The 27,830-nt window shown below is 35.0% G+C and overlaps 3 protein-coding genes and 1 long non-coding RNA gene across 4 annotated transcripts; 2 read left to right on the top strand and 2 right to left on the bottom strand.

Annotated features, from left to right (window-relative positions):
* Window positions 1-1,144: 1,144 nt before the first annotated feature.
* Window positions 1,145-4,524, bottom strand: LOC109020057. Its single transcript, XR_002000865.2, has 3 exons — window positions 4,355-4,524; window positions 1,425-1,496; window positions 1,145-1,343 (listed from the first exon to the last, which is right to left on the bottom strand). It is a non-coding gene; the product is annotated as an uncharacterized LOC109020057 (long non-coding RNA).
* Window positions 4,525-5,674: 1,150 nt separating this feature from the next.
* LOC118344722 (translocon at the outer membrane of chloroplasts 64-like) lies at window positions 5,675-17,478 on the top strand. Its single transcript, XM_035686025.1, has 13 exons — window positions 5,675-6,020; window positions 6,912-7,064; window positions 7,400-7,524; window positions 9,646-9,771; window positions 10,749-10,931; window positions 11,096-11,240; window positions 13,237-13,405; window positions 13,815-13,949; window positions 14,108-14,308; window positions 14,750-14,877; window positions 14,960-15,011; window positions 16,108-16,177; window positions 16,945-17,478. The coding sequence occupies exons 1-13, from the start codon at window positions 5,818-5,820 to the stop codon at window positions 17,025-17,027; spliced, it is 1,773 nt and encodes a 590-aa protein (XP_035541918.1). The 5' UTR covers window positions 5,675-5,817; the 3' UTR covers window positions 17,028-17,478.
* A 342-nt stretch (window positions 17,479-17,820) lies between these two features.
* On the bottom strand, window positions 17,821-21,011 carry LOC109020058. Its single transcript, XM_019002450.2, has 7 exons — window positions 20,503-21,011; window positions 20,346-20,413; window positions 19,896-19,958; window positions 19,679-19,780; window positions 19,486-19,551; window positions 18,802-18,877; window positions 17,821-18,666 (listed from the first exon to the last, which is right to left on the bottom strand). The coding sequence occupies exons 1-7, from the start codon at window positions 20,912-20,914 to the stop codon at window positions 18,161-18,163; spliced, it is 1,293 nt and encodes a 430-aa protein (XP_018857995.1). The 5' UTR covers window positions 20,915-21,011; the 3' UTR covers window positions 17,821-18,160.
* A 2,574-nt stretch (window positions 21,012-23,585) lies between these two features.
* Window positions 23,586-26,706, top strand: LOC109020059 (protein C2-DOMAIN ABA-RELATED 4-like). The gene is made up of 3 exons (XM_019002451.2): window positions 23,586-24,101; window positions 25,309-25,404; window positions 26,171-26,706. The coding sequence occupies exons 1-3, from the start codon at window positions 23,952-23,954 to the stop codon at window positions 26,468-26,470; spliced, it is 546 nt and encodes a 181-aa protein (XP_018857996.1). The 5' UTR covers window positions 23,586-23,951; the 3' UTR covers window positions 26,471-26,706.
* Window positions 26,707-27,830: the final 1,124 nt, after the last annotated feature.

Raw genomic sequence — 27,830 nt, 5'->3', positions numbered from 1 at the left:
GGTGAATTCGAAAAGTTGGTCTTTTGAGTGTTGGTGGGTTTGGCTATGGCAGTTGGTCACAATGGTTGGTGATTTTCTGAGCACCAAGTGCTCGACAAAATGCCACAAAGAACTACAAAATGAAATGTAGTTGTTTCTTGGTACTGAGTTTTAGGTTGTAACAACAGCTAGAATATAAAGTTGTTCTTTCCTTTTGGAGTATTGGACTTTGCCTTCCTGTTTAGTGTAACTTTTTCTACTGGTTTATTGTTTCCCTTACATACATTATCGTTACTACCTGTAATTTTCTAGATTTTTTTTTCTTTTTTATGGTATTACTTGTGACAGAATTGTTTTTACGATTGTAAGGGCATATATCTTTTATTGGAAACTGATATTATGGCATACATTATCTCCACCACGTCTTTGTTTTAATGTCTCGAACTAGTTGAAGAAAATGTGCTAAATTTCATCATAGGCTTTTTGGGAGAATTAAGCAGTTGGGATATAATGTACATTCATATGAGGGCAATAAAAATGTCAATACACAAAATTGATATATGATCCATCCATTTTATTAATGAGAGAAAATGACATTTCAGGTTATCCATTTTAGAGGTAGTAACATAATAAATGTAACTCTTGACACAATGTCTGAAGCACGTAGTAACACTAGCAATACCTCACGCTTAAAAAACTCTTGGCAAAATGAATACCCAATATGCTTTTGTGGTATTAAAGCATGTCGACGAACTGCGCATATGAAGGATAATAACGAACGTCGATTTTTCAATTGCCAAAGCTTTGAGGTATGTTATTTCACTCTTGTTTGCTAAGAAGTGAATAGTAATCCTTGTTTGTTAATATGTTGGTTGGTTTTGCTGTCTGGTCATTCTTGCGGATATTTTGGTTAGTATGACCCGATAATAGCATCATATGGTGAGAAGAGAATCAACCATTTAAAAATCGAGATTCAAAAGATACAATTAGCAATAGATGTACAAACAACTCGACATCGACTAAAAATAGAGATTAAGAGGCGCAAAAGAAATGTTGAGAGAGTCATTGTAGTTTTAGTAATTTTAATGTCATGGGTACTTTATTTAGGCATTTTTATTGTAATCCAAATTGCATGATTGCGATTATGATATTGCATCAACAAAGATTTACAAAAATCACGAGCGCTTACATCAATTGAGGAAAACCACGAGTGCTTACATTAACAAAGAGTTACAAAAATAGGTTCAATAAAATCCCAAGATTTCAAAATTACAAAACAAGTAATAACTGACACAAATTTGTCTCATATCCTCTACCAATCAAAACGCACTGAAGTCCTAATGAAAAGCCTCTGAAGTTGACTCCTATAGGGGTATAAGAAAAATGTTAATAGCAACAACGCAATTCACTAAAAAGATTACCAAAATAAGTTAATTTTACATTACCTGTGAGTGAAGAGCAGTCGAAAGAGTTGAAAAAAAATCTAGCGCATGTGTCCAAACTTGACTTTGTTGATCCTAGTGATAAAAATATAATTTTAAAATAACTGAAATAAAAAACCGCAAAACAATAAATGAAAAATATGTTGAATCATAAACGAATTAATAAAAAGGAACCTCAATTTTGTTGTGGTGTAATCGTCTTTTCATACTAGATTTCTTATAACTCTTCTTAGAGGAGTGCACTTTTCTCTTAGACGGTGGTCTTCCCTTACTCTGAACTACCAACGGACTGAGAACTCTACATGTCGTGCCCTCCATAGAAGTAGTTGTATAAGCTGTGTTGCTAGTATCATGATCAACAATATCAAGGTACTGCGTCTTCAACTGTTCTATTTGGCTAATCAATTTAACACAATTGCTCTTGGCCTTTGAAGCATTGGAACACAATTCATAGAAGAAATTTTGAATCCTACCGTACCTTTGCACATCGTCGATGCTATTAGTGTCATAACTACTTTTCTCGAATGTTTATTTTCGCTTAATATCTTTCCTCCACTGATCCAAGATGTATTTTGATGGTATTGTATGTTGGTCCATCTGAGTTAAGATACAGAGAGCGTGCCCGCACAAAATACCCCTAAACTCAAATAACTTACAGCTGCATTTCACATTAAGGGGATCTTAAACAATTTTGACATTAAAGATTACATGTTTTAAGAAGTCATCACCAACTTGAACCTCATCCACAACAACAAACGTATATATACCATCCTCACACCCCATCTCCTTAGTAGTCAAATATAGAAATCATTTCAATTCCTCTTGTACTTCTTTGAACTTAGCAAGACTATATGCAATTTGAAATTGCTTCTTAAGAGGATAACGACTAATGCAAGGAATGTCTGTGTTAAAGGATTTGAAGTTAGCAATTGTTTTATTCTCTACCTTCCTCCTAAGTTCCGAATCATATTAGTTAACAAATTGCTTCAGAGTTGTTCTAGAGTGAACGTAGTCGTCGAAAAATGCATTAATTCCATCACTTCGCTGTGTAGTTGACATTCCCACCCAGAATGAGTCTTTAACATAGGCTGGGACCCAAAAATGACGATCACTATATAGTAATACCAACCATGCATTTTCATGCAAATTATATGTATCAAGCATACATCACCAATGTTCCTCAAACTCATGTTGACTGAAAGAGTCATAAACACACCTATGTATAGTACTCTTGATTTTCCCATATCGACAATGTGATCCAAACTTTTCAGGAAGTTTTTTCATTATATGCCACAAGCAGAATCAATGCCTAGATGTTGGAAACATACTCGAGATTGCAAATTTCATGGCCTTGTCTTGGTTTGTGATGATTGCATTTGGCGGTTGGTTATTCATACATTGCAACCATGACTGAAATAACCACTTGAATTTATCTGCGTCTTCACTGGATATCAATTCGTATCTTAGTAGGATTGACTGTCCATGGTGGTTCACACCCATGAATGGTACAAAAGACATTTTATACGCAATAGTCAGATATGTTGTATCAAATGTAATCACATTCCCAAATGATTCATACACAACTCTATTTCGGGCGTTTGCCCAAAACACATTCTTTAACTACATCTCATTGTCAACGTCTATCTTATAATAAAATTCTGGATTTTTTTTTTTTGCATATCTTCGAAATAGTTACATAGAGCTACACTGCCTCCAACCCTGAGGCGAAGTCATCGTGCATTGTCAATGTAGTTTCAACACTCCCCCAGTGTTACATTCTCATAACCGCCCGCCTCAACAACCACAGACTTGAAATTTTTGAACAACCTTATTCTTGTCTCGTCATTTATTTCAAGTCTCTTAGCAACATGAGCACCAATCTTCTTAAAACATCTGAAATATCTTGACTTTCCTGGACTACATCTGTGTGTGTGATCCAATATCACCTTAGATATAATATATCCTCCTTCATCATTGAATACTGCATTAATCATACCCTTACACCCATCTTTATTGTTTGTCTTAATTTCATAACATTGACAACCCTACTCTTTGATGTGCGTCCTCGCGCACATGCTAATCAAAACCATTTTATTGTTTCATCGTCATCCTTACTAGAATTTCTTTTGGATACTGCAAACCCCTTCTTTTTACTATACTTCATATAGTAAGCATGCACTTCTTTTATGGATGAGAATTGCATTCCAACAGTTGGTTCTCAATTTCATCACCTCTAATTTCCTTATCAATTCATATCTCATCATACTCATTATTTGAATATTCTATGTTGGCATTCATTGCAATGTTTTAATTGTCTAAAAAAATATAACATGTGAAAAGATATTCAAATATAACTTTTTATGTTGTAATATATTAGTAGTCAAACATGAAGCAATGATGCTTAAAAAAAAAAACAATGGTGCTTAAAAAAAAACTCATATTATAATGAGTAACTACATTACATTTTGTACTTTTTAATCGGATCATTTTTTGTCTTTAATATGCAAACACCAAACTTTTTGTGGAATTTTGTCGAGCACTTGGTGCTCAGAAAATCACTACAATGACCAACTACATTTCAGAAAATCATTCTATTCTCTTTTTTGTAGCATTTTGTCAAGCACTTGGTGTTCAGAAAATCACCAACTACTGTGACCAACTGCCATAGCCGAACTCACCAACACTCAAAAGACTAACTTTCCTAATTCACCTTATTTAATCCTTCAACTACCCAAAAAAGCCAAAAATTGAGTAAAAAAAAAAATTCTAAAACTCAACAAAATTTAAAACTGAATCCAAAAAAAAAAAAAAAAAAACAACAATGAGTCTCAAATTGGTACAACCAAACTCAAAGCTGATTTAAAACAAAAAAAATTCCTAAACAATCGTAGCTAGAAAACAAAATTAAAAAAAAATGGACATCGACATCTTACCTTAGAGAATAACTGGGTTGTGATCGGAGGGCAAGGAAGACAGGTTTACTGGGCAGGGGAGATGGAGAAGGAGACACGAGGGAGGGGAGATGGAGACGCAGGAGAGAAGTGAGATAGCAAATGAGTTTCACTGGGCAGGAGAGAGTCTTCGTGAGAGAGATCTGGGTGAGGGAGGGAAAAAGACAAAAAAAAAAAAAAGATGGGAAGGCCAGTTCCCACGTCAAACGGAAAAAGCAAACAGGAGCCCAAATCAAGCTCCCTAGCATTTTCCTTAATAAAATTCTTAGTTCCTTTAAAAAAAAAAAGCCACATCAATTGATTGTAGACACATTGTAGCCAGGGTACTTAATTTATAGTTTTCTACCAACAATAAGAGGAGCCAAAACTTTATTTTATTTCTTTATTTTATCAAAATTAAAAATAATAATTCTATTTTATCATCCTCACACACAAGAATATGTGCTTAAAATTGAAAAGCAAAAATAACAATCTTGGATTAATTACGTTTCCAACAATAAACTATAGTTTTATTCTCACCTACCTTCATTTAATTTGATTCAAGGCAACTTGAACTAGATTTTAAAACTTCACTATCAAATATTTCAAAAAAAAAAAAAAAAAAAACTTCACTATCAATTATCCTCCACATAAAAATATAATTAAATTAATAAAAAAAAATATTACAACATAATTCTCCTTTTTTAACCGCATTCGGCCAATAAAATAATTAACACAAAAACTTTAGATAACATATATAATGGATATAATGATAATAAGCCAATAATATATAAAATATATATAACTAATCTTGGAATTAAATTATTAATACTCTTTATGCAACCCTCTTGCTATTATATTATATTACTTAATATTATTATTTTTATCTTAATTTTATGCTTTTCATTCAGACTTAATTTGTATACGGACACATGAAATCTAATAAAGATTGACAAAATTAAAAAAAAAAATTTGAGAAGATTTAATTAAAACTTAATTAAATTTAGGACTGGTTTAGTTACACAAAATTAAACTATCTTATTTCATCTCATCTCATATAATTATTATAATTTTTTAAATTTCTATATAAAATATAATAAATAATTTAATTTTTTTAAATTTTAAAATAAAAATTATTTAAAAATATAATATTTTAATTAATTATTAACAAAATACCCCATCTCATTTCATCTCTCTCACACACACACACATACATATATATATTTCATCTCTCTCACACACACACACACATACATATATATATATATATATATAGTAAAAAAGATGCCTGTGGTTTTTTTTTAGGCGAATTGCTTTATTATTAAGTTTGCTACACAACAAAATACTACTGTGTTATCCTCTCCCAGTTCCTCCCTCTCTGAGTCTCCCTGTCTCTGTTTCTAAAACCCTCCTGCGTCCCCCATTCTATTATAGGGTTTAGAGAATAATCATCCGAAATTCAAGACATGGCCTCTCAATCTGCCAACCTGTGGGTGCTGCTGGGATTGGGCTTGGCTGGAATTCTGCTTGTAACGAGAAAGCTCAAGAAAGCCATCAGGGAAGACTTCGGCGCATTTATTGAGAAGCTTCAGCTGCTTCCTCCTCCTCCACCGCTTCCACCCAAAGCTCCCCACCCTCTCACTGGCCTCACCTTCGCTGTTTCCGACGTGTAATCTCATTTTATTCAAACTCAAATCTTTATTGTTTTAATTGATATTGTTTTTGTTTGTCTTTATTTTTCTGTTTTTTTTTTTTTGGGGCCGGGGTGGGGGGGGAACTGAACATATAAAGTAGGAAGGTATGCTATGCTTGTGGTTTATGCTGTTCGTGGGTCTTGAAGTATGTAAAGAGTTAGCTCCATTCAGGGACTCTTTTTACTTCACCTTTCTGCTTGGTTGCTGAGAAAAGTTGGGAGGGAAGGAAAAAAGAGAAAAAAAGTGGTGAAGTTCTGGTCTTTTGTGTTACTATCGTTTGAATTAGTGGAAAGTTTACGGAGTAGCCTACGTGATTGTTTTTCAAGGTCCTAGTAGACTTGGTTGAATTGAGGTTTTGTTTTTGTTTCGGGTTCCTGCAGTAAATAATGCAACGCCAACTTTTGGATTCGATTTCTTATGGGATGTTAAATCTATCACTTGAATAAAAAAAGCTATGAGAACATAAATTTTAATACATTTTATGCAATTTGGTTTTATTTCAATTTCCAACTACGCCATGTAATTGGATTTTTAGCTGAGTTGAGTTGGGGATTAATTTAATTTTATTTTTTTAGGGAGCATCATATAAAAGAATAATTTTTTTTGCGACCAGTTAAGCAAGTTATTTTCAGTCCTGATCAAAGATGCTGTTAATTGGGTTTGTCATTCTTTAGTTTTAACTCTCTATTCTGGTTGCTGAGGAAAGTAAAAGAGAAGTTCATTGCTGTTTTGGCCATAGTCATGAACGTTGATTGTATTTGCACTACTGATTTCTGATTTTATTTTAGTTTTTGTGCTCTTGTGAACACTGATCATAAGTGGCAAAAGCCTTTCTAACTTATTAAATCTTTTATCGTAATTATCAGATTTGACATTGATGGACATGTGACTGGATTTGGCCATCCAGACTGGGTGAAGACGCATGAAAAAGCTTCCTGGACATCTCCTGCAGTTACTGCTCTTGTTGAAGGAGGCGCTACTTGCATTGGAAAGACTGTTGTGGATGAACTAGCATATGGGTAACTGCCTAGTACTCAATTTGTTGCAATTCTACATTGGGCTGTGTACTGTTGATCCTTCCTGTTGCTATGATAAACATCTATTTGAACTTAGTAAAAATGTATATTGCTCAGGGTACAGTTTGTCTTCATCTGTCTACTTATTTTTATTTAATTATACTTCCCTCTCTCTCTCTCTCTCTCTCTCTCTCTCCTTGATACTACTCTGGGAGTAGTATCAAATATGATGGTGAATGCAACAAAATAAAAATATGAAAGTGCCATTCCAAACTCTCCCTCTCTAGCTTTTGTTCGGATTTTAGTAGTGACATCTTTTTGGCATGTCTTATTTTCAGTATTAGTGGAGAAAATAAGCATTATGGTACACCCACCAATCCTGCAGCACCCGAAAGATTACCAGGTGGATCCTCTAGTGGGGCTGCTGTGGCTGTGGCTGCTAATCTTGTTGACTTCTCATTGGGTGAGCTTCTTATCAACTCTCAACAACCGATGCCCTTCCCTTGATTTTTTTCTTAAGTCTCAGCACATACATTATCCGTATTTAAAAAATTCACTAGAAGCCTCTAGCGGTAAACTTGGTTATTTGATTGCTTTAATGCTAATGGGTTCAATTTCTTATGTTTTGATTTCCATTTCTTTTCTCGTCATCTTAGTTTTTTCCTCTTTTCTTTTCTTTTTGCAAAGATGAAAGGCAGGTAGATTTATTACACTGGTTTGGTTTATATAGTTTCTTTTGTTTCAGTTCTAAGGTCCATGCCCCATTGGTGAAAAGCCAATAATGTACCTGATCAGTGTGATGTAGGCATATTACACTGGTCTGGGATTTAACTAGGTAAAAGACATGTTCCATCTGTACGGTCTCTAGGATTCCTCGTCATCAAAAGTTTCTTTTGTTTTAGTTGATGCCCAAAGTATTTGTAATGCCCAAATAGAAGGCCTATGCCACATGACCGATACTCCAAAAGGATTAGTTAATAATACAATTGGAGCCCTATTGGAACATTATAAAGAGCAAAAACTTCTCATTCCCAAGTAATGTGAGATCTCATACACCACCCACCTTTATCACTTATCAGAATGGGGTATCACAATCTCCCCCCTTATATTCTTAATGCCCTTATCGGGCCAGTCCGTTGTAGGCGGCATAGCTTAAGTCCCACATTTTTTGTTGTGATAAGCTTTGATACCATTTATAATGCCCCAATAGAAAGCCTAAGCCACATAACTTATATTCCAAAAGGACTAGTCAATGATGCAATAGGAGCTCCATTGAGACATTATAAAGAGCAAGAACTTCTCATTCCCAAGTAATGTGGGATCTCATACACTACCTACCCTTATCATTTATCAGAATGGGGTATCATAATATTTAACTGGTTGAATTGACTATAATTTCTATCTAGGCAGGCACAATTTAAATTATGCTCAAAACAACCAAAATACCTATAACAATTTTTTAACAGTCAAAGGATGCATTCTGCACCCTTGGGAATCTTAGGAACTAAAATATGTTTTGTTTCCTTAAGAGGAAAAAACAAATGAAAAAAAAAAAAACAAAAGAAAAACTTTCTTTACATTAATAATAAGTGTGAAATACCAGATGCTAACGATATTATTATTTCCATTTGCCGCAAGGTCATCAACATTATAGCTTGAATATGAATACTAGGTAATATTAAGTTTTATCTTTGTTATTTCAACCCTTGAAATTCAATTTTGATATGTGCTTCTGCAAATATGTTTATATGGGTAATTATGGTGGAGTCTAGTGGAACTTAAAAAGCAAGTGTTGCACTTTCAACTAAAATCATAGAATTACTGATGCTAAGTTACCGAATTACTGGTAAGCTATTTATATTTGCTGTGAAATATTATCTGCTTACTTTGAATTACTCCATACTTATGGCGACTTTAGCAGATGAAACTTTGAACTATCTCTTAATAATGAAAATTTTAGTTTAATCTCTGGGCCAGTATTGATGTGCATGCTGAATGGGTATTAATTAGTATGCTTGCACCAGCAATGTTAATTATGCTTTGATCGAGTATCCTAGTTGGGAAGTCTATGTCTGCAAGATCAAATTTGCTTTTGGAACATGGTCCTTTTCATGGTTATTGACTTTTATCACTCGTGTGAATGCAGTTATCATTTTGGAATCTGTCAATAAATTGGATATTAGGCATTAGTTTTTGTCATCTTGTTTTTTAGGTGTTTCTTTGTATACTTCTCAAGTACTAAAGTTTCATTCTCTCTGGCACTCTTATATGTTATATTTTTTCTGCCAAAAGCTATTTAAAATTGGTTGATAGATTTTACTTGATGCTTGATCATATTTTAACTTCTGCAGCAATCTAATTGTTTTAGCATAGAGTAATGCTATACACCACATTCTCACCCCACTATATAAGATGTGTTACATTTATCACCATTGGATGATCATTTATTTTTTTAAAGAATAAATATGAAGATTGATGGGCAATGCCACCTCACCATGGTGGGATGAAAGTGGAATGATAGTGTGGGGTATAGAATTTTCCTTTAGCATATGGTCATGCCTTTCGTACTAACTTTATATGGCAGGTGTTGATACGGTTGGTGGCGTGAGAATACCTGCTGGATTTTGTGGCATTTTAGGATTCCGACCCTCACACGGGGCTGTTTCTCATGTGGGCATTATTCCTATTTCAACAAGCCTTGATACAATTGGTATGCATGGCTACACCTGTATGCTACCTTAATGTAGATATGTATCATAGTTTTTATATCCTGGCCATTTTAAGGAGATGCATATCATGTTTTCATTGTCTGGGTTCTGTTAATTTGCGTCAAGTTGATGAGAGAGAGCCCTTTTACTTCTTATATTTATTTTGCCTATGACTTGTGATTTGTTTTGTCCTTTTTTCCCCTTAGTTGGAGAAATGGAACATATGTATGAACTTTACTGTTTGCATATGATAGTTTAGATGTGGATAAAAGGTAGTAGTTCTATTCTGGTTTGCCTTCTGTGTTCAAAATATTGGTTCAGCGAGGAAAAGATTTCGTGTATGAGGATCTAGGCATAGTTTGCTCAAGACATTGTACATTGGGATTAATGGAGATGGATTCGTATCACACACAGTTTATGCCTTTCACTCCCTATATCTTTGAAGTTAAGTTAAATTATCTAAAAATTATTTTTGAAGTTAAGTTTTAATGCTACTTATAAAAAAAAAATATTTTTTAAGTTAAGATTCCATGCATCTGTTTTAAGCCTTATAAAATGCCATGAGTAGTTAATTCTACTTCTGTAATAAGCGACCATTAATTGAATTTGGACACGAAAAGCTATTCATATAATTTTTGCACCATTAATAGGTGAATGCCATTTTCATTCAAGTGCATGTAACTTCTCTGTAATTGAGATAGGCCGTGGGTTTCTCATTTATACTCTTTGAAATCCCAGTTTAATAGTGATTATAAGAAGGTATGCCTTGAGTTACTTAGTCATTACATGTGATTTAGCATGCAGTCACCATGGCTTGGTAGTTGTCATACTTGGTAGTTTAGTTCTATTCTGGGTTTCCTTTTTGCGATCATATGTAGTTAACTGCCTTTTGCTTGGCTGGAAAAATATATTTCTGCAGTTAGCCATCAATACACTCATGTAACTTCATTTTAATTAACCTATGCAATAACTTTGGCAGGATGGTTTGCCAAGGATCCTAATATTCTACGCCGTGTTGGCCATGTGCTGCTGCAACTTCCATATGCAGTTCAACGCAGTCCCAGGCAAATTATCATTGCTGATGATTGCTTTCAACTTTTAAAGATTAGTGTTGACAGAGTTGCTCAGGTGGTCATCAAATCCACCGAGAAGCTTTTTGGAAGTATGTCAATTTGCTTTGTGCCCCTAAGCAAAAACTTCTCTATCTTCTTACTGCTGATGTGTCATCATTATCATTGCTGCTATTGCCTCATGTCCTTTTTTGTCATTTTTTTCTACATTCAGTGGTATAATTTCGGTACATTTTGCCTCATGAAACTTCTTCAGGACAAGCATTGAAACATGAAAATGTTGAAGACTATCTCAAGTCTAAAGTTCCAAGCTTGAAAGAGTTTCACAGCAAGAAATCAAATGGTGAATTGGAAATTTCTTCCTTGAGATTGCTTGCAAATGTTATGCAGTTTCTTCGCAGGTTAGCTTACTTCTTTTTCTTTTTCCTTTTTTTTCTTTTTTTTTTTTTTTTTTTTTATAGGAAATAGACTTCATTTCATCCATAAGGAAGTTACAGCTGTGACAAGTCAATATAGAGAAAAACTTTGAATATGAATACAAGCCAAACTACACATCTGTTGTACACCTCCCTGCACACAAATTTCTTTGCAATGGACATTTTCTTAACTTCTAGAGACTCTCATAAGAGAGTATTACTCTCTGTAATAAACAGAGATAAAACCATCCCCCACCTCCAAAAGAGGTTGGGTATCCAACCACCCCATCCAAAAGGAGGGGTATACAACCACCCATCCAAAAGGAGGGGTATCCAAACTACCCAATCCTCCAAAAGAAGAGGGGTAGTCCAGCTTGTTTGCAAATAGTGGAGGGTGGCCCATAGGGTTTCATCTCTTACTTCAGCTGCTGCCCTCCACCTCTTTTTTTTCCTCTTTTTTCTTTCCTCCTTCACCCGTGCTCCTTCCGCATGAACATTGGCCTCTGCGACCGCATCCCACCTCCCGCACGAGCATCGGTCTTCCAGTCTCTCCCAGCTTCTCCCACCATTTGCCACCACCGTCCCTCTCACATGAGCATCGCCGAGCTTTAGCCGCATGAGCATCGCCCAGCTTTTCCTCTCGCCCGTCCCCCACCATCGGCCACCTCCACCTGGGTTTTGAGTGTCCCCTCCACCCTCGCACAAGCACTGGCCACCTCCAGCTTCTTCCATTGTGGCTCATCACCGGCTCAGGGATCGCAATCCTCAAAACGAAACAAAACAGAGGCTTATCACCTCCAGTGGCTCTCGAGATTCCTCAAGGAATCGCAAGGGAGAAGGTGAAAAACAGAGACTAGAAGGAAAAAACAGAGAGGAAAGAGCAACCAAAGAGTATTCCTTCTTTATTAGACCTGAAAAAAACACATAGATAGTAACAAAACAAAACACAGACTGAAAATGAGGGCAGGACGGAAGTGAGGGGGGAGGAGCTAATCCCACCCCATCAAGCTAGTTTCAGAGTGAGGAAGGTTTTAGAGAGAAGTTAGAACTTCTTTCTCTAAGAGGGAAGTTCAATCAGTCAGGATATGAGAATCTGGTTAGCTTGCTTCTTGATTACATATAATTGTTATTATATTGATACAAAGGTGAGAAAGATTACTTATAAATGGTGCTTCATTAAGCTAGAATAATTGTCTATATTTATAAGCTCAATTCTTCTAACAGTAGAGAATTGAGACTCAATAGATCTATACAAATCCAGAATTAACAACTACTCTAAACCGCAGGTAGAGCCCGATAAGATGAACAATTATTTAAAAAATTAAATGAAAAACAAAAATAATTGTCACTCGAAGAAAAGCCTAATAACATGAGAATGTCCATAAAGGACTCATGGACCATTATGGAAGCCCATGTCCTGCAATTCCGAGATTACTACAATCTGCCTAACCAACAAATGGAACTGAAAACAAGAGTATGAATATAAACTACACAAGCCTACACAAAGTGTCAAATGGCATCAGCATCATCTGTTGTAAGCCAAATCATGCATGGGTTTTCAATTAGCCATTGCATGACTTTGTAGGTCTTCAAAGGCAGTGGGCAGTGTCCTTTGTTGAGCTGTCCCGTATAGGAGTTGAATATGATGTGGTTGCTTATGCCAATTGTTGCTGTGCCTTTTTCAATCTTGTTGATGTGATTAGTCTAAAAGAGATGGCAGCTATTCTGGTGACTCCCATCTGTACTCTGATCCACTTTTTCTTTTTGGAGGAGGATGTAAATTCACTAGTCAAATATTTTGTCCTGATATTTAATCCAACAAAGGATATCTGTATATGTTGGCATCTTTTTACTCGGATGCTGCATTCTTCTCTAAGTAGTATGTGGTGTCTATTGATTCAGTCTGTTCATTTTCTTTATATTGGTACTGTTCCCTGGAGAATGTGTTAATGGTGGTTCATCTTTACCCATTTTGATGCAGACACGAGTTCAAATGTAATCATGCGGAATGGATTAGTTCGGTAAAGCCTGTTTTGGATCCTGCAATCTCATCACAAATATTTGGAACACTTGAGATGCCAGATACAGTTTTTGAAAGCTACAAATCAATCAGAGATGAAATGCGGTCAGCTATGCACTCCCTTTTGAAGGTGATAGCTCTACAGAAGTAGAAGTGTCTGTTTCTATTTTTTTTTTTTTTTTTATAGGTAATAATAAAATATGTCTGTTTCTAATTTGGACACTTAAGTTGTACATTCCTGAGATGAGTATCAACTTTTTAGTATCTATTCACGAACTTCCAATTGATATTGCTTTTAGTCATTCTTTTTTGAGAATAAAGCTTTGTTATTTGTTCATTTATCTATTTGTTTTTATTTCTATACAAATTTTTGGGGGCAATTGGGTTTTTACCAATTCAAGTGGAAGAATGGGTATTGCATTTTTTGAACTTTGTGCGAGTAAATTACTGCCTTGTTACTTTTTATTGGTATTTTTTTTATAATTTTCTTTACAGTCACTTTTATTTATTCTTGTTTCGATATTTGATGTTTCCTTTAGGATGATGGAATTCTGGTAATCCCTACCATTGCTGATACTTCTCCAAAACTTGGTGGGAAGGAGATTTTGTCAGAGGACTACCAGAGCCGTGCATGTAGTTTATTGAGTATTGCTAGCATGTCAGGCTGCTGTCAGGTGATTCTCTCTCTCTGAAAAGGTTTGATATACATAATTTTCCTGTGTCTTGAACCTTTAATATTGAAAATTATTTGCTTGCTGTTTGTTACTTCTCTGTTATATAGTGGTGTGTGCTGCTCAAATATCATCTCTGTCCTGTTGATGTCTCCTTTCAGGTCACAATACCACTAGGATTTCACAACAAGTGTCCTATTTCAGTATCCTTGATAGCCAGGCATGGGGGTGACCGCTTTTTACTAGATACAGTGCATACCATGTATACATCTCTGCAGGAGCAGGCTGATACTGCTTCCAAACCTAAATCATCTAGAAATGTTCTGAGCAAGGAGCAGTCTGCTGAGATTGCTAAAGAAAAGGTAAAGGATGATTCATTCAACTAAGCTTTATTCCCCAACTAATTAGGGTGGCTATATATGTCTAGTGTTCATTATTTTCTAACCCCTAGGGGTTGGCTCAAGTGGTAAAGGCCTTGGGCTTGGGGGTATGCTCCCACTAGGTCTAAGGTTCAAATCCCCTTGGGTGCAAACAATCTCTAGGGGCCATCGAACTGGGAGATTTTCCCCTTGAATTACCCGAGGTGCACTTGTGGGAGACTCCTTGCCAAGGGCCTGTGCACCCCCAGGATTAGTCGGGACGTTGTTCCGGATGCCTGGTGCTAATAAAATAAAATAAAAAAAAGAATTCATTAATGAATTATTTTCTTTCTTTCTTTTTTTTTTTCCTTTTCCGTTTTTCTTTTTAATGAATCTTGGATATGTTTTTCCTAATTGTATGTGTTATTGGGTTCTGTGAATTAGGGCAACCAAGCATTCAAGGATATGCAGTGGCAGAAGGCTATTGGCTTTTATACAGAAGCTATCAAACTCAGTGGCACTAATGCAACATATTACAGTAATAGGGCTTTAGCATATCTGGAACTAGGGAGGTATAATTATATTCTCGGGAGTAGAGCTTGATCAATGTATTATTATTAAATGTGATTGACCAACTCCTTTCTGTGCATACAGTTACCTTCAAGCTGAGGCAGATTGTACTAAAGCTATCACTCTTGATAAAAAGGTAAAATGTTTCTTCTGGAAAAATCTTTAGTGTGAGGGTTTAGGGCTTTACATTGTCTTAACAAGTAAATAGAAAAATACCCAGTTTGTCGATGCTAGCTCTCCAAGAAAGGTTTATACTTAAGTCAGGTCTTTTAAGTTCAGCGCTGATTTAGGCTGTTTGTCTTTGACCGACTCATCTGTAAAAGTTTACTTTTGACAATACGTTGCGTTTGGGTAGTGAGGTGATCTCAGATATTCTATGAATAGTAGTGAAAAAGTAATGAAAAATTAATGATAAAATATTGAATAGTAGTGAAAAGTAATGATAAAATAATGAATAGTAGTGGAGTATTCTGCTATCCAAACTATAAAACTTTTCTCTGATAATTCACTCAATGACTTAACGGTAAATATGAATCCCTTGATAAAAATTCTGGTTGTTTTTGTATCAGTGATAATTTGTGGTATACATAATGTAGTGTAAAATAGTAGGCATAATGTTTTTCAGGCTAATGTTCCGGTACGTGACTGACCTGAAAAATAAAGTACAGCACCAGCCACAGGAAAGATGACTATGAGGGTTATGCTCGCAGTTGACCCACAATGTTCTGTCCATTGTGTCATGTTGCCAAATCCTAATTTATGTTGGATTTGAAGTTTGGCAGTATAAATAACTTAAGGACATTGGTGCGTGCATACCTTCTCTTTTTTTTTTAAGTAAGAAATTTATTGAAACCACGTAATTAGGCATAGTCCAAGTATACAGGAAGTATACAAGAGTAAAAACACCTGATTACAAGCTAAAGCTGAAAAACAGCATGAAAGTCATTAGGACTAATCCCATCTATTACAATAACTGAAGCCCTAAGCAACAAAGTATGAAAAAAGAAAGCTGTAGCTCCTAGAGATATTCCTTAACCGTGCATACTTTGGAAGGTTCAATATTTATGTAGCTGGACAAATGAGACCTTCATAGCAACTGTATCATCTTTAAAATTTCTTCCATGATGCATTTTAGAATACTGATATTTTTTAATCTACTAGAGATATTCCTTTATATGAGTGCTTTCTGTCATTTGATATGCTACAACATTTATTTTCTGCACTTTCTTCAGAATGTAAAGGCCTATTTACGAAGAGCCACAGCAAGAGAGATGCTAGGCTATTATAAGGAAGCAATTGAAGGTAAACTACTCCCTCTTTTAGTAGAAAATTAAAGTATCTGTGTTTCTTAAATTGGTTGTGACAGAAGAATGCCCATCATTTGTTCACTAGTTACCATCTGAAGAATGCTTTTTTTATAAGTAAATTTTTTTATTAATATAAAAAGAAAAAAGGCATTATCTAAGTACACCAGACGTATGCAAGAGAAACACATAGTTAGGAAGAAGAAATAGAAACAAGAAAACCATGAAAGTTGAAATCAACAGTTAATGCCCATAGAAATAATGTATTGAAGAAGAGAGATCTAAGTTCCTCCATCGAGCGTACCTTATCCTTAAAAAAGCCTTTTATCATTTTTTGAGGGCATATTTTGGAAGTTGGTAATTTCTTGAACTCCATTCCTGTAAATTCTTTTTAATTAAATTTGCGCTTCCCATACTCAGCTTTGATCCTATGTTTGGATACCAAAAATGTTTGGAAATATTTGAGAGTTTTGGGAATTTGTTTGAGATTAGGTTTTGGGAAAGGATAGAAAAATCTGAATAAGGTTTTTCATTCAAATTTGTTTGGAATCATGGTATTTCAAAGCTAGAGTCAGAGGAATGAATGTGCTTCTTTAAGCTAATTGCAATGAGATTGCAAGTTACTATATACAACAGCTAAAAACCATGTGGAGAATAACAATGAACCAGAGCTGATTCACCTGGCAGTGTTTCTAGGTGTACATCTCGTGTTTGACTTGGTTTAATTTTTCGTGTCATTTGGTTGATCTTGTTTTTACCCTGCAGATTTTAGATATGCGCTTGTCCTTGAGCCAACCAATAAAAGAGCAACACAATCCGTTGAAAGATTAAGGAAGCTATTTCAATAGTTATTCAAGATTAAGCAAACTTCTTGGAGGCTCAAAGAATTGGTTCCCATCCTGCAGAGCTGTGTACCCTTTCAGAAGGTTGATGATTTGCTACATCCCGCAACATTTTTATTTGACAATGACTTTTTTGGGGTCTTATTTACGAGTCAAGAAGAGAATCTATACCTTCCAAAAAGAGAGAAAATACAAGAACCTTTTCATTGTTTTTGAGGTCCAGAAATGATTTTGTTGCTTAATGGAAGTATAGTTCAGTTTTGGTTATTTTAGAGTTTTTTCATTCAGGATGTACTACTTGTAAGGCCCGTTTTAATTCCTCGTGGGATTAACTCTTCGTGATGGTAATTGCCAATTTTTCAATTGTTGTCCTCCCTCCACCCAACAAAATACAGAACATTTTTTTTTTATTTGCATTTTTATTAATAAGCAAGAAGTGCACTGGGCATTTTCTCTCCTTTCTGCAATTCAAATTCTCTTTCATTCCTTGTTCAAACTTGTTCGGTGTGAATTGAGAAATGATCTTAACTCGTCTCATCTCAACTTGTTATCTAAACGGCACCTTAGTGCCCTTAGTATTTCTTGCACCCAGCAAAATTTGCCCTAAGGAGAGTGTAAGGCTCCATTTGGATAGCTACTATTATTTATTATTTTATCATTACTTTTTTATATATTTTTTACTAATTTTTATTATTTAATATTTAATAATTTTTTTTTATTATTAACATAATATTTACCTCACTGTCAAAACGCAACCTAAATTTGCATGTGGGGAGTGTTGGAACAACATTTGGGCTAAGCACGCTCAGTTTTTGGACAGAAGGGCCAGTGTTGGAACAATGTTGGAGTTTATACATGTGGACTTTGGAGACTCCGGCTGGCCCTCCGCCTCTAGCATGGCCATAAAAGCTGAATGCAAATTTACATTGACTGTCTTTCTTTCATTTCTATGATTTTTCTTTGAAAAGAACACAAGAGATGGAAATTTCCAAGTTTTTCATGTCTATCATTAAAGACATGTTATCACCATCACTGGAAAACTGTGCAAGAACGTGATCTATGTACGCTTATGAGATCAATTTCATATTCCCTGATTACGATTATGCCAAACTGAGCAACCATATTTGAGATTCATCACCTCAGTCAAATGCCATTAGCATATCCAGCTGTTCATCTGTCCACCGTGGAAGTGAAGTCTTCGAAACTGCTGGCTGACTCTTCTTGTTAACTCCATTTGTCCCACTACTTTCTTGATCATCAATCAAGTTAGCTGTTTCACCAATGCCATGGGCGTTGCCGGATGCGTTGCCTACTTCAGTCTGTTTACAAGGATTGGACTCCTCACTCGACACATTTTCTTTATCTATACCAATGGTGTCTTTTCTTGGAGCCACTTCAGTCATACCGTTGGCAAAACCCATTCTCATGAACAAGGACTCTCTCTCTTTTAAAGCATTTTGGGTTCTGCTCTTTCCATTGCCAAGGCAGCCACTTTGAGGTGCTGCATTCCCTTTCTCCGCATCCTTATCACTCTGTGTACTTCCCCTCAACTCAGAAGTTTGTCGGAAGCTATTCATGGTTCTTTCAGCTACTTCCTGCGATGGAGAAAACGTCCACCTAGGCATCCAGGACTTTTCACATGTTTCTGTTATGGGGAAAAAAAAAAAGTGGTAAATGGACAGTTAAACTAAAAATTTCTTGAATGAGAGGATCCCATGGCTAGTAATGAAGGCAACACATCGTAAAACCAGAAGCTGGAACAAAAAACTACACCACCTACCAGGAGCAGGAGCAGTATGTTTGATTGATGCAGGATATGCTTGTTTTAATGGGGGTCCACTATCCTTCGAGATTACCTGTAAACTTTAACAAAATTTTGTATCACGGTACAACAGCAAACTTAGTGTTTTTTTATTTATTACAATGTAAGATAGATTGAAGATGGATGTTGCTTATTTTTTTCTAAACATACTATTGATGAAAAAGGAAACTTAAAAGTTATTGTTTCTGCAAGGTTTTTTGTGATCTCTTAGTCGTCACACACGAAACAAAGATTCTAACCCCCCACCCCAGCGCATGCGGGAAAAAAAGAAAAAGAAAAGGAAACTCTTATAATTTGGCATAGTTATTATCCAGAATAGACCATACACCACCAGGCAGTAATGCCATATTTCCAAGAAACAGTGCTTACTATCCCAACTTATTATTGTATCCACATTTTTAAACATTCATGTCTATATAGACTGGGGATATGAAATATCCCAAGCACATTCAAAATATAGATAGGCAAGAGGTAATTACTTATGTTCCCTACTACGTGAGAGAAACCGGAAAGAAAAAGGACGAGATGATGTGGGCAAACCATAATCCAATATTGTCCAAAGACTTCTTCCCCCATATTGTAAGGATCTATAATAACTTGATAATAACTTGGCTCATTATAAACACCAGAAAGAACATGTACCTTGACCAAGTTGCTAAGGGTTACATTCATGTAATGTGTAGAGCGTGAAGGGGAGAAAACAGCAACCTGAAAATAAACAAAAATTTTAAACACGCTTAACCAACCTGCAATGTTGACAACTCGTCATAGCCTCAAATTCAACACTCATTCATGGCGTAAAATGCTTTAAATCTCCTAAACATCAAAATCAAACCTTCTGGAGTACTAAAACTGCGCCAACAGATATGTCCTTCCCAAACTCACCCTCAGTAAAAACTTTGTGGTGAATGCTGGCACCAATTGTACCCGTTGGATCCTGTAATCAAAATTTGGGTCACGCCACTAATTATAAATAGTCAAAGAAAGTAAAAAACTGAAGGCAAAAAAGATCAAAGCATTGGAGTTATAGCCACATTCCAGTCTAATTTCACCTTCAGAGTCACCATCATGTCACCAAGACCATTTTGGGTGCATGATTTGATAATGGCAATAACCTAATTACAAGCAGAGACAAAATTAGAATATAGCGTAATAAGTCAAAGATCATCTATCATCAACTTCTAATAAATTAATCACGCGTGTGATGGATGCTACGGTCAGGAAGCCTATACTTGGTTGCTAATTCTAGGGAACGAGAAAGCAATACGCAGTATAGAAAAGATTAGCATCAAATCGTCAACAAAAATAAGCTTCATTCAGAACAAGTACACACGCAACTATCTAAATTAGCAAAAGTTTTGGGTTGGTTCGTAAATCATGTGCCGCTAAAATCAGTTGCGCTCATTTTCCGGTGCTTTCTTCAAAACAACAAATCCAAATGGTTAATACTTTACACATGTCCCCTGATTCAGACTCATTTGCAAACTCGCAATTAACAATACCTGAGCCATTCTCTCGCCATTAATCCCGTTCTTGATCGACCTCAAAGGCACGGTGGCAGTACCTACACCTAAAAAAGAAAGCCCAGAACAGCTCGTACAGCAGCAATTCATATTATAAAATCCAACTATATTAGAATCACAAATCATCAATCAAAACCTTCACGGCTGATAAATTCCAGAGCGCAAAGCCAAGGATTGCAAGCGAAGTCGTCATCGTTCTCATCAGGGTTGCCATTTTCCACAACTCTCCTAAGATACTCCTGAGTAGGGACAGGCTGCTCTTCCCCGTTCAACAAGCTCTGATTGTGCCTGTTTCTTCGGTGCATTGCTGACTGAACCGCTCCAGCAGGGCCCGGAATGAGTCGCGGCGAGGAAGTTAACGGAGACGGGGACTTGAATTTTTGGGATTGAGAAGCTAGGGTTTGGGAGAGAGGGGGGCGGGAACAGCGTTGGAGAATGGGTTTTTCGGGGGAAGAGAAGGCGCAATCGGCGGATTTGAAGAAAGAGGAGAGAACAGAATCGTCTACGTCTAGTGCTTCCCACGGTTCTTGCCGTTCTTCGTCTTCCATAGCCGATCTCTTTCCGATCTTCCAGAGCTAAGCGCGGGAACGTGGAAATTTGAGAAGGGATGGCAGGCTGGGCCTGACATTTAATGGGCCTTTGAATAACAACTTTGTTCACCGATCATGGTTTTTATAACTTTTTTACTCAATTATTATTCTTTTTGGAGAATGATAAAACTATTATTATACTAAACTATTTTATAATTTAATTTAAACTAAAGGGTGTTTATGTAAAATAAAATTATCATAGTTTTATTGATTAATTTGAAATGAGTTATAAAATAATTGTAAAAAAAATTATAGGCATATCATTTTCTATTTTATAATTAATTTGAAGAAATAATGTTCAAATAAACAATGTGTAATGTTAGATAAATTTACGAGTTGTGCAAGTGCTGCATATTTTTTTAAAAAAATACTGAGGTTTATTGTTAAAATATTAATTTTTATATGAATATTATATTTACTTTTTTTTTTCTTTTAAAAAAATACGCATTGTTTACTAAAAATATCATTTTTCATAAAGAAATAATCTAGACGAATAACTCGTTGTAAAATACATTTATGTTCATTCACTAATATAAGCATAACCCCAACTCAAGTAGGAGTTCTCGATTATTGAGAATCGTCTCGAACTTCAAATAAAAGATGGGCGCAAATGACATATCACGGTTGATAAAAGGAGTATTGTCATGGGTGTTGCCATTGTTGTTGTTGCAACAATAATACTATTGAAATTTACTTCAGCACCATTTTTATTTTTATTTAAAAAAAAAAAACTCCAAACTATTCATTTTAAATATGTACAAGTTCTAACATGAAATATAAACCATCAGTACTTACTACTCACATGTATCATATGAAAGAAGAAAAAGAAAACAGATGGGCAATAATTTGTCTACCACAAGAAATAACCAAAAAATGGTACTCACAAAAACACATCTAAGACTGTATTTAGATGTTAAGCTGAGTTGAGATGAGCTGAGTTCTTTATGAATAGTAGTTAATTGAGATGATGAAGTGAGTTTTGTGAGCTCCACCTAAAATGAGTTTAGATGTGTTTGAATGTTAATATGATAATCTGAGTGTAGTTGTGGGTCTCATAAAGTTTAAAATTAAACTGCGCTCAGTCTAAAAGTGAACTACACTCAGATGCTTCCAACATCTAAATGAAACCTAAAACAACAAATGACTGAGAGAGCTGACTTCTTATTATCTTGTGACTTGTATAGTTTATTACTATTCGATTGCTTCTTAATTATAGGATATGCTTGTCCATTTTAGAGATTCACGGCAGACAACCAATGCATTTGACATTTTCCTTTCGTACACAATAATTGCAAGTTTTTTTAACTTATTTTTTCAAATGATGCATGTGATTAATAAGAGCTCTTTGATTAGATTTCACATTATGTCCTTCATTTATGGACAAGTTCTATTATATTTTGTGACTTGTCATACCTAATCACATGTTATTCACAATTTGTGGGTCGCGAAGAACACGATATCTTTGGTGTTGATGTTTATTTATCACCTAATGTTCAAAGTGCCAACAAAAATATGTATGAGATGTCAAATTTAAATGTGAAATAATAGAAATGTGATTGCTTATAAAAGTATCCAAAAATGCAATCTAAAAAGAGTAAAATTAGAGACAGTTCTAAAGTGTGCAAGTTCTATAGACTTATTTAAAAAAAAATGAAGTCCATCATTAAAAAATTATTTTTTTACATAGATCTCAAATTTATATATATTTTTTTAAAAATAATGCGCGAGATTTGTACACTCTAAAAATGTAAATATAATTTATCTCTAGAAAAATGGAAAGAAGCAAACCACTATAAACATGATGCAATTGGGATTTGTATTTTATTTCAAAACGATAACAATTTGAATTTCTCTTTTGAAAAAATGGCATTTAAAATAGATTTTAATAAATTATTATCACAGCAACAACAACCATAATAATAACAATATCTTTTCTCAAGGTAGCAACCAGTAGGATCTGGGAGATAAAGGAGTTCATATCCATTGATAACCACAATAATACTAGAAATAAAAACAATCACAACAACAATAACAAATTCAAGAAGAAGAATGAGTTATTTTCTTCAATCTGTTTATCTTTGATTTATGTTAATTATCTTTGTGACTCTGAACTATATATATAGCTATGATACATATATCATTTTATGATCCATTTCATGTTAATATTTTCACGTATTGTAATACATACTTCTTGTCTTTTCTTTTGGATATGCTATTTTTCAGAATCGTGCTAGCGTACCACCCAGCTTTTACCTTTGGGCATACTCGTTAGCACAAAATCAATTTTTTTTTTATCTTTTTTTATTTTTTAATATATTTAAATATTTTTAAAAATAAAAAAATATAATAATACATTAAAAATAATTTTTTTAATTATTAAATAAAAAAATTAAAATACATGAATGGTCAAAATAAAGATACAAATTCCGGCGACATATTAATATTTTTCTAATTTTTATGCAAAACGGGTGAAAGAGTATGTTGTCTCGAAATAGGGACGAAGTGCTATCTTTATTCTAGTTGTATAATTAAAATTAGTAATGTAAATATTAGTTTTAATTAAATAAAAATAGCATATATTCATATTTTGAAAATATTTAATAATTAATTAAACAAGTAGTATGGTCGGAAAAAGATGTGGTGACTACGTTCTCACAGAAACAGCATCATTCGCGGTCCGCAAACAACGCTGGTCCAACTGGCTATCAAACCGGCTACCGTATCTCCCGGTCACCTTCCTTTCTCTTTAATACAGGAGAGAAGCAGACCCTCCTCAGCTCGCTCTCTCTCCCTACCTCCCTCTATCGAGTCTCCAATCTCCCTCCCAACACCCAACTTCTCAATCTCTCGCACGAAGAGAATTGAAAAGTAATCATTTTTCGAGTTAAATCAGAATTCTTCTTTGTGGGCGTTAAAGATTATAAGGCCATTTGAATTGGAGTACTGATTGGTCTAAGTCAGTGGGGGAGGAGGAGAGGGAGATATATAGCAGCAGATGAAGGATCATTCATCAACGACAACATCGTCGTCCCTAATGGAGAGTTTGCTCGGACTCCTCAGAATCCGGGTCAAGCGTGGCGTCAATCTCGCCGTCCGCGACGTCTGTAGCAGCGATCCATACGTTGTCGTCAAGATGGCCAAACAGGTTCTTTCCGTTGTTACTTTCTTCTTTTTTCTTCCTCTTTCGATTGTCTTCTTTTCTTTTCTAGTTTTGTTGTTTAGAATCTGGGCACTTTATCGTGCGGGAGGAAAATACCTAAGGAAAACTATGTAATAGCTATTATTGTTCTTACTTTTCGTTTTCTGCACATTAATTGTTACAAGATCGATAAATTTCGCACCCAGAATTAAGAAGAAAACGTTTGAGCTAGCTAGACCATGCATGCAGCAATTGGAATCTCATGAGAAGGATGTAACGTAATTATTCAATTTTTATTTTTTAATGATATCTTAACTTTTTATTTTTTGGTTAATAAATAAAGGAAAAAGGCAGGAGAAAGGCTCTTTAATCTTAACTCAAGAGTCAAGAAGGCTTTATTTTTTTCAATGGTCGTAAACGTGCAAAACCTTTGCAACAGCCGAAATTCATAGATATCTTGTCCACTTTTGTATCCCTTTGTCCTTGCTGGTCCTTCTCTTCACACGAGGGTGCAAAATGTGCTTGTTGCATGTTTTGGCATGGAAATGGCAGTAAGGTGGTCACAGATTTGGCAGTCCGAGATAGATGATCTTGGTAGTGATAGCACTCATCGTTCTCTATTGCTGGGCCCTCATAGTTTTGACATTTTACCCCTCTCTCTCTCTCTCTCTCTCCTTTTCAATGCTTTAAAAAACAAGAGCAGTTCTTTTATTAATTTCTTAACCAAGACATCTTAACAATCTCCATTTAGTTTTTAAAAGTTTAGGGAATATAGTAAGTTTCTTGATTTTTGCTTTGGCATTTCGGATCAAACTTGATCTTAAGATCCCGATTTCATCGGACCAATGTGAATGATTGAACTTCTATGCTGTTTTCACAACAAAAAGTGATGTCTACTAGAACCATTTCCTGCTTGTCCGTTTAATTTTTTTGCCACATAGCTGCTCTGATTGCTTTCTGAAATGAGTACGATACTGGTAATGAATCTGAGTGCATAGAATCTATCTGTGGCTTGAAATTCTAGATTTATTATTATTTTTAAATACAATTTTTTGTTCCATACATTTATGGGTTAGTTGAGTAATATGTGGTCAGCAATTAGCAACACGGTTGTTTGTTTAAATGGTTTCATAAACTTCTATGTAGTCAGTCATTTTCAACTATTTTCTGTTCATTTCTTCTAATTGAATATAAGTGTGGACATTTGATGCAGAAACTGAAGACACGTGTTATTAAGAAGGACGTTAATCCTGAGTGGAATGAAGATCTAACTCTTTCTGTTACTGACCCTAATCTTCCAGTAAAGCTGGTAAGTGTTTTGTTCACTGCCACATGTAATGTATATGAAATCTAAATTAAACGACAGGCATTTTCATAATATCAATATCATGTGTAAAAACAACAACCTTCTTTTTTTATCTTTTTCCGTATTCTATCTGAAAATTATCTTGAGATAGACTAGTCCTTACAGTTATCTAGATGCTATCTGAAAAATATGTTTGGAAAATTTTAAGCTTCAGGATGTATTGTGCTCTGGATAATTGCATACACGATGAAGTGTATGGTGACTTTACCTTTTAATTCTCCTCTTATGGTGCTTTTAGAATTTTGGTTGACAGTGGAGCAACATTCTGGAGCTCAACTTGTCCTGGGACCTGTACATGTATATATCTAAGCTAACTTGACTGCTGTCTGTTAGTTCCTTGAAGAATGCGGGACTCTAACTTGGTTATAAGACATATTTTATGATAAACAACTAGTAATTAATTCATATGTCTAGTGGCTCCAGTCTCCCATATAGAATGCTTTCTCAAGTCAACTGGTTCGCTAGCCCAAAATCTGATGTAATAAAATCTACCTTTTAGGTCGAAATGACTTTTGTAGAGTAACATAGACCGGGAGCCAATGTCCTTTATGTCCTAGATGTTGAAAAATATGGCAAAGCCACTTGATGAATGTTCATTTTTTGTGCTTCTATCTCTCTCCCCCCTCCCCAGCTTCCTCCTTTTTCGATGTTGTTTCTTACGTTTTCCTCCTATTCGAATGTTGGCGGTCATTGTTTCTTGTGATTGCAGACTGTTTATGACCATGACACATTCAGCAAAGATGACAAAATGGGAGATGCTGAGTTTGACATCAAAGCATACATAGATGCCTTGAGGATGAATTTGCAAGGCCTCCCAAGTGGCACCATAATCTCAAGAGTACAGCCATGCAGGCAAAACTCTCTCGCTGAAGAGAGCTGCATAGTGTGGAACGAGGGCAAGGTAGTCCAAGATCTCTGCCTCAGATTGAGAAATGTGGAATGTGGGGAAGTGGAAATCCAATTGCAATGGATTGATCTTCCTGGTTCAAAGGGTTTAGAAAGTATGTGACTGCTCCTTAATGCAAAGTTTATGGGCTGGCCTTAAAGCTTCTACAACCCTGCGTCGGGTGAGCTTCACAGTTCATAGAAGTGTAATGAAGTGACCTTGTATTGGTCTTACTGTTACCCAAATTAATATTTTGTATGTTGCACAATCATCATCTGCCCACTTAGCAGGTATTTCGATATAGTATTTACAAATTTTCAGTAAAAAATGAGATAAAGCTCATGAAGAAACATGTTCAATTTCTTTGTTTTTTCAACTGAAGTGTGGTTGATAAGCACGAGTTGCAAGTAAGCGTTTCCTTTTACTTTTGTCATTGAAGTTGATCCTCTGTTTCTAAAAAAAACTTTAAACTATTTCACTACATTTATAATTTCTTAGAAATGCTTGGCTTCCAAAATGTAAATAAGAAACTGACGTAATTATAGTATATTCATGCACTCCTTCAATTTTTCAAATGTGTTCATGAGCGTGCGTTGATAGTAAAAATGTTTCATCTCATCTATATAATTTTTCTAAATTTTCATACGAAATATAATAAATAAATTCATATTTTCAAATTCTAAAATAATAATAATATTAAAAAATAATATTTTATTCAATTTTTATCTAAAATCATCTAATATCATCTCACTATCCAAACTGCACTTTTTAAGAGTTTCGAACTTCCACAACAGCAGAAGGTCTTTGTTCATTATTGTGTAATGTACAAAGAATTTGGGCTCTAGTGGGTTGAGCCAGCTCCTTGTACAGTTATGCGTAATGGTTCTGGGCTTTTAGGCCTATAATACTTGGGCGGAGAGCTTCTAATGGAAAAAGTTTTCGAGCCCTTTTAGATTTCAAACTAGATGAACCTTGTAAACCTCACTCGGAAAGTCCACTAGTATCTTTGATGCATAGTACTGCTACATATAAGTTTAGGACATTCAATTTCTTTAAATAAATAGGGCCTATTATTAATTTTTTTTTAGATGGGCCTCACTTTTTATTAAAGGGTTGGGCTTGCACAAATTACTTTCCTTTAGCCTACCAAAAAAAAAAAAGAAGAAAAGAAAAAAACTTTCCTTTAGGGCAATATCTGGTTTTTAAAAGAAAAATACTTTAGCCATAAATGAATTATATAAAAGTAATTCCACAAACTGACGTGACTTTGTATGGTTTGTTAGATTGTAAAGTTACGTTTATTATATAGTAGATCTAACTGATTACATGAAACTACGTCAATTTGTAAAATTATTTTTCTATAATCTCTTTGTAGCTATAACAATCATATTTTCAAAATCAATACCACTTTGCTAAAAAAATCTTAACAGAATATAAGGTTTTAAAAATCTCAAGTATTTTTGAAAAACAAAATTAAGGACTT

Source organism: Juglans regia, chromosome 15 (genome assembly GCF_001411555.2).
Source record: "Juglans regia cultivar Chandler chromosome 15, Walnut 2.0, whole genome shotgun sequence".
Lineage (NCBI taxonomy): Eukaryota > Viridiplantae > Streptophyta > Magnoliopsida > Fagales > Juglandaceae > Juglans > Juglans regia.
This window is presented reverse-complemented; position numbering and strand designations above follow the sequence as displayed.

What these genes read in the sequence shown, in the direction of transcription:
- LOC118344722 (XM_035686025.1), top strand. Translation starts at nt 5,818, where the DNA reads ATGGCCTCTCAATCTGCCAACCTGTGGGTGCTGCTGGGATTGGGCTTG. An exon ending in GTTATGCAGTTTCTTCGCAG is followed by an intron (nt 11,241 to 13,236) that starts GTTAGCTTACTT and finishes ATTTTGATGCAG; the next exon opens with ACACGAGTTCAAATGTAATC. An exon ending in CTATCACTCTTGATAAAAAG is followed by an intron (nt 15,012 to 16,107) that starts GTAAAATGTTTC and finishes CACTTTCTTCAG; the next exon opens with AATGTAAAGGCCTATTTACG.
- LOC109020058 (XM_019002450.2), bottom strand. Translation starts at nt 20,914, where the DNA reads ATGGAAGACGAAGAACGGCAAGAACCGTGGGAAGCACTAGACGTAGAC. An exon ending in ACATGATGGTGACTCTGAAG is followed by an intron (nt 19,781 to 19,895) that starts GTGAAATTAGAC and finishes TTTTGATTACAG; the next exon opens with GATCCAACGGGTACAATTGG. An exon ending in CCCTTAGCAACTTGGTCAAG is followed by an intron (nt 18,878 to 19,485) that starts GTACATGTTCTT and finishes TAAAGTTTACAG; the next exon opens with GTAATCTCGAAGGATAGTGG.
- LOC109020059 (XM_019002451.2), top strand. Translation starts at nt 23,952, where the DNA reads ATGAAGGATCATTCATCAACGACAACATCGTCGTCCCTAATGGAGAGT. An exon ending in TCGTCAAGATGGCCAAACAG is followed by an intron (nt 24,102 to 25,308) that starts GTTCTTTCCGTT and finishes CATTTGATGCAG; the next exon opens with AAACTGAAGACACGTGTTAT. An exon ending in CTAATCTTCCAGTAAAGCTG is followed by an intron (nt 25,405 to 26,170) that starts GTAAGTGTTTTG and finishes TTGTGATTGCAG; the next exon opens with ACTGTTTATGACCATGACAC.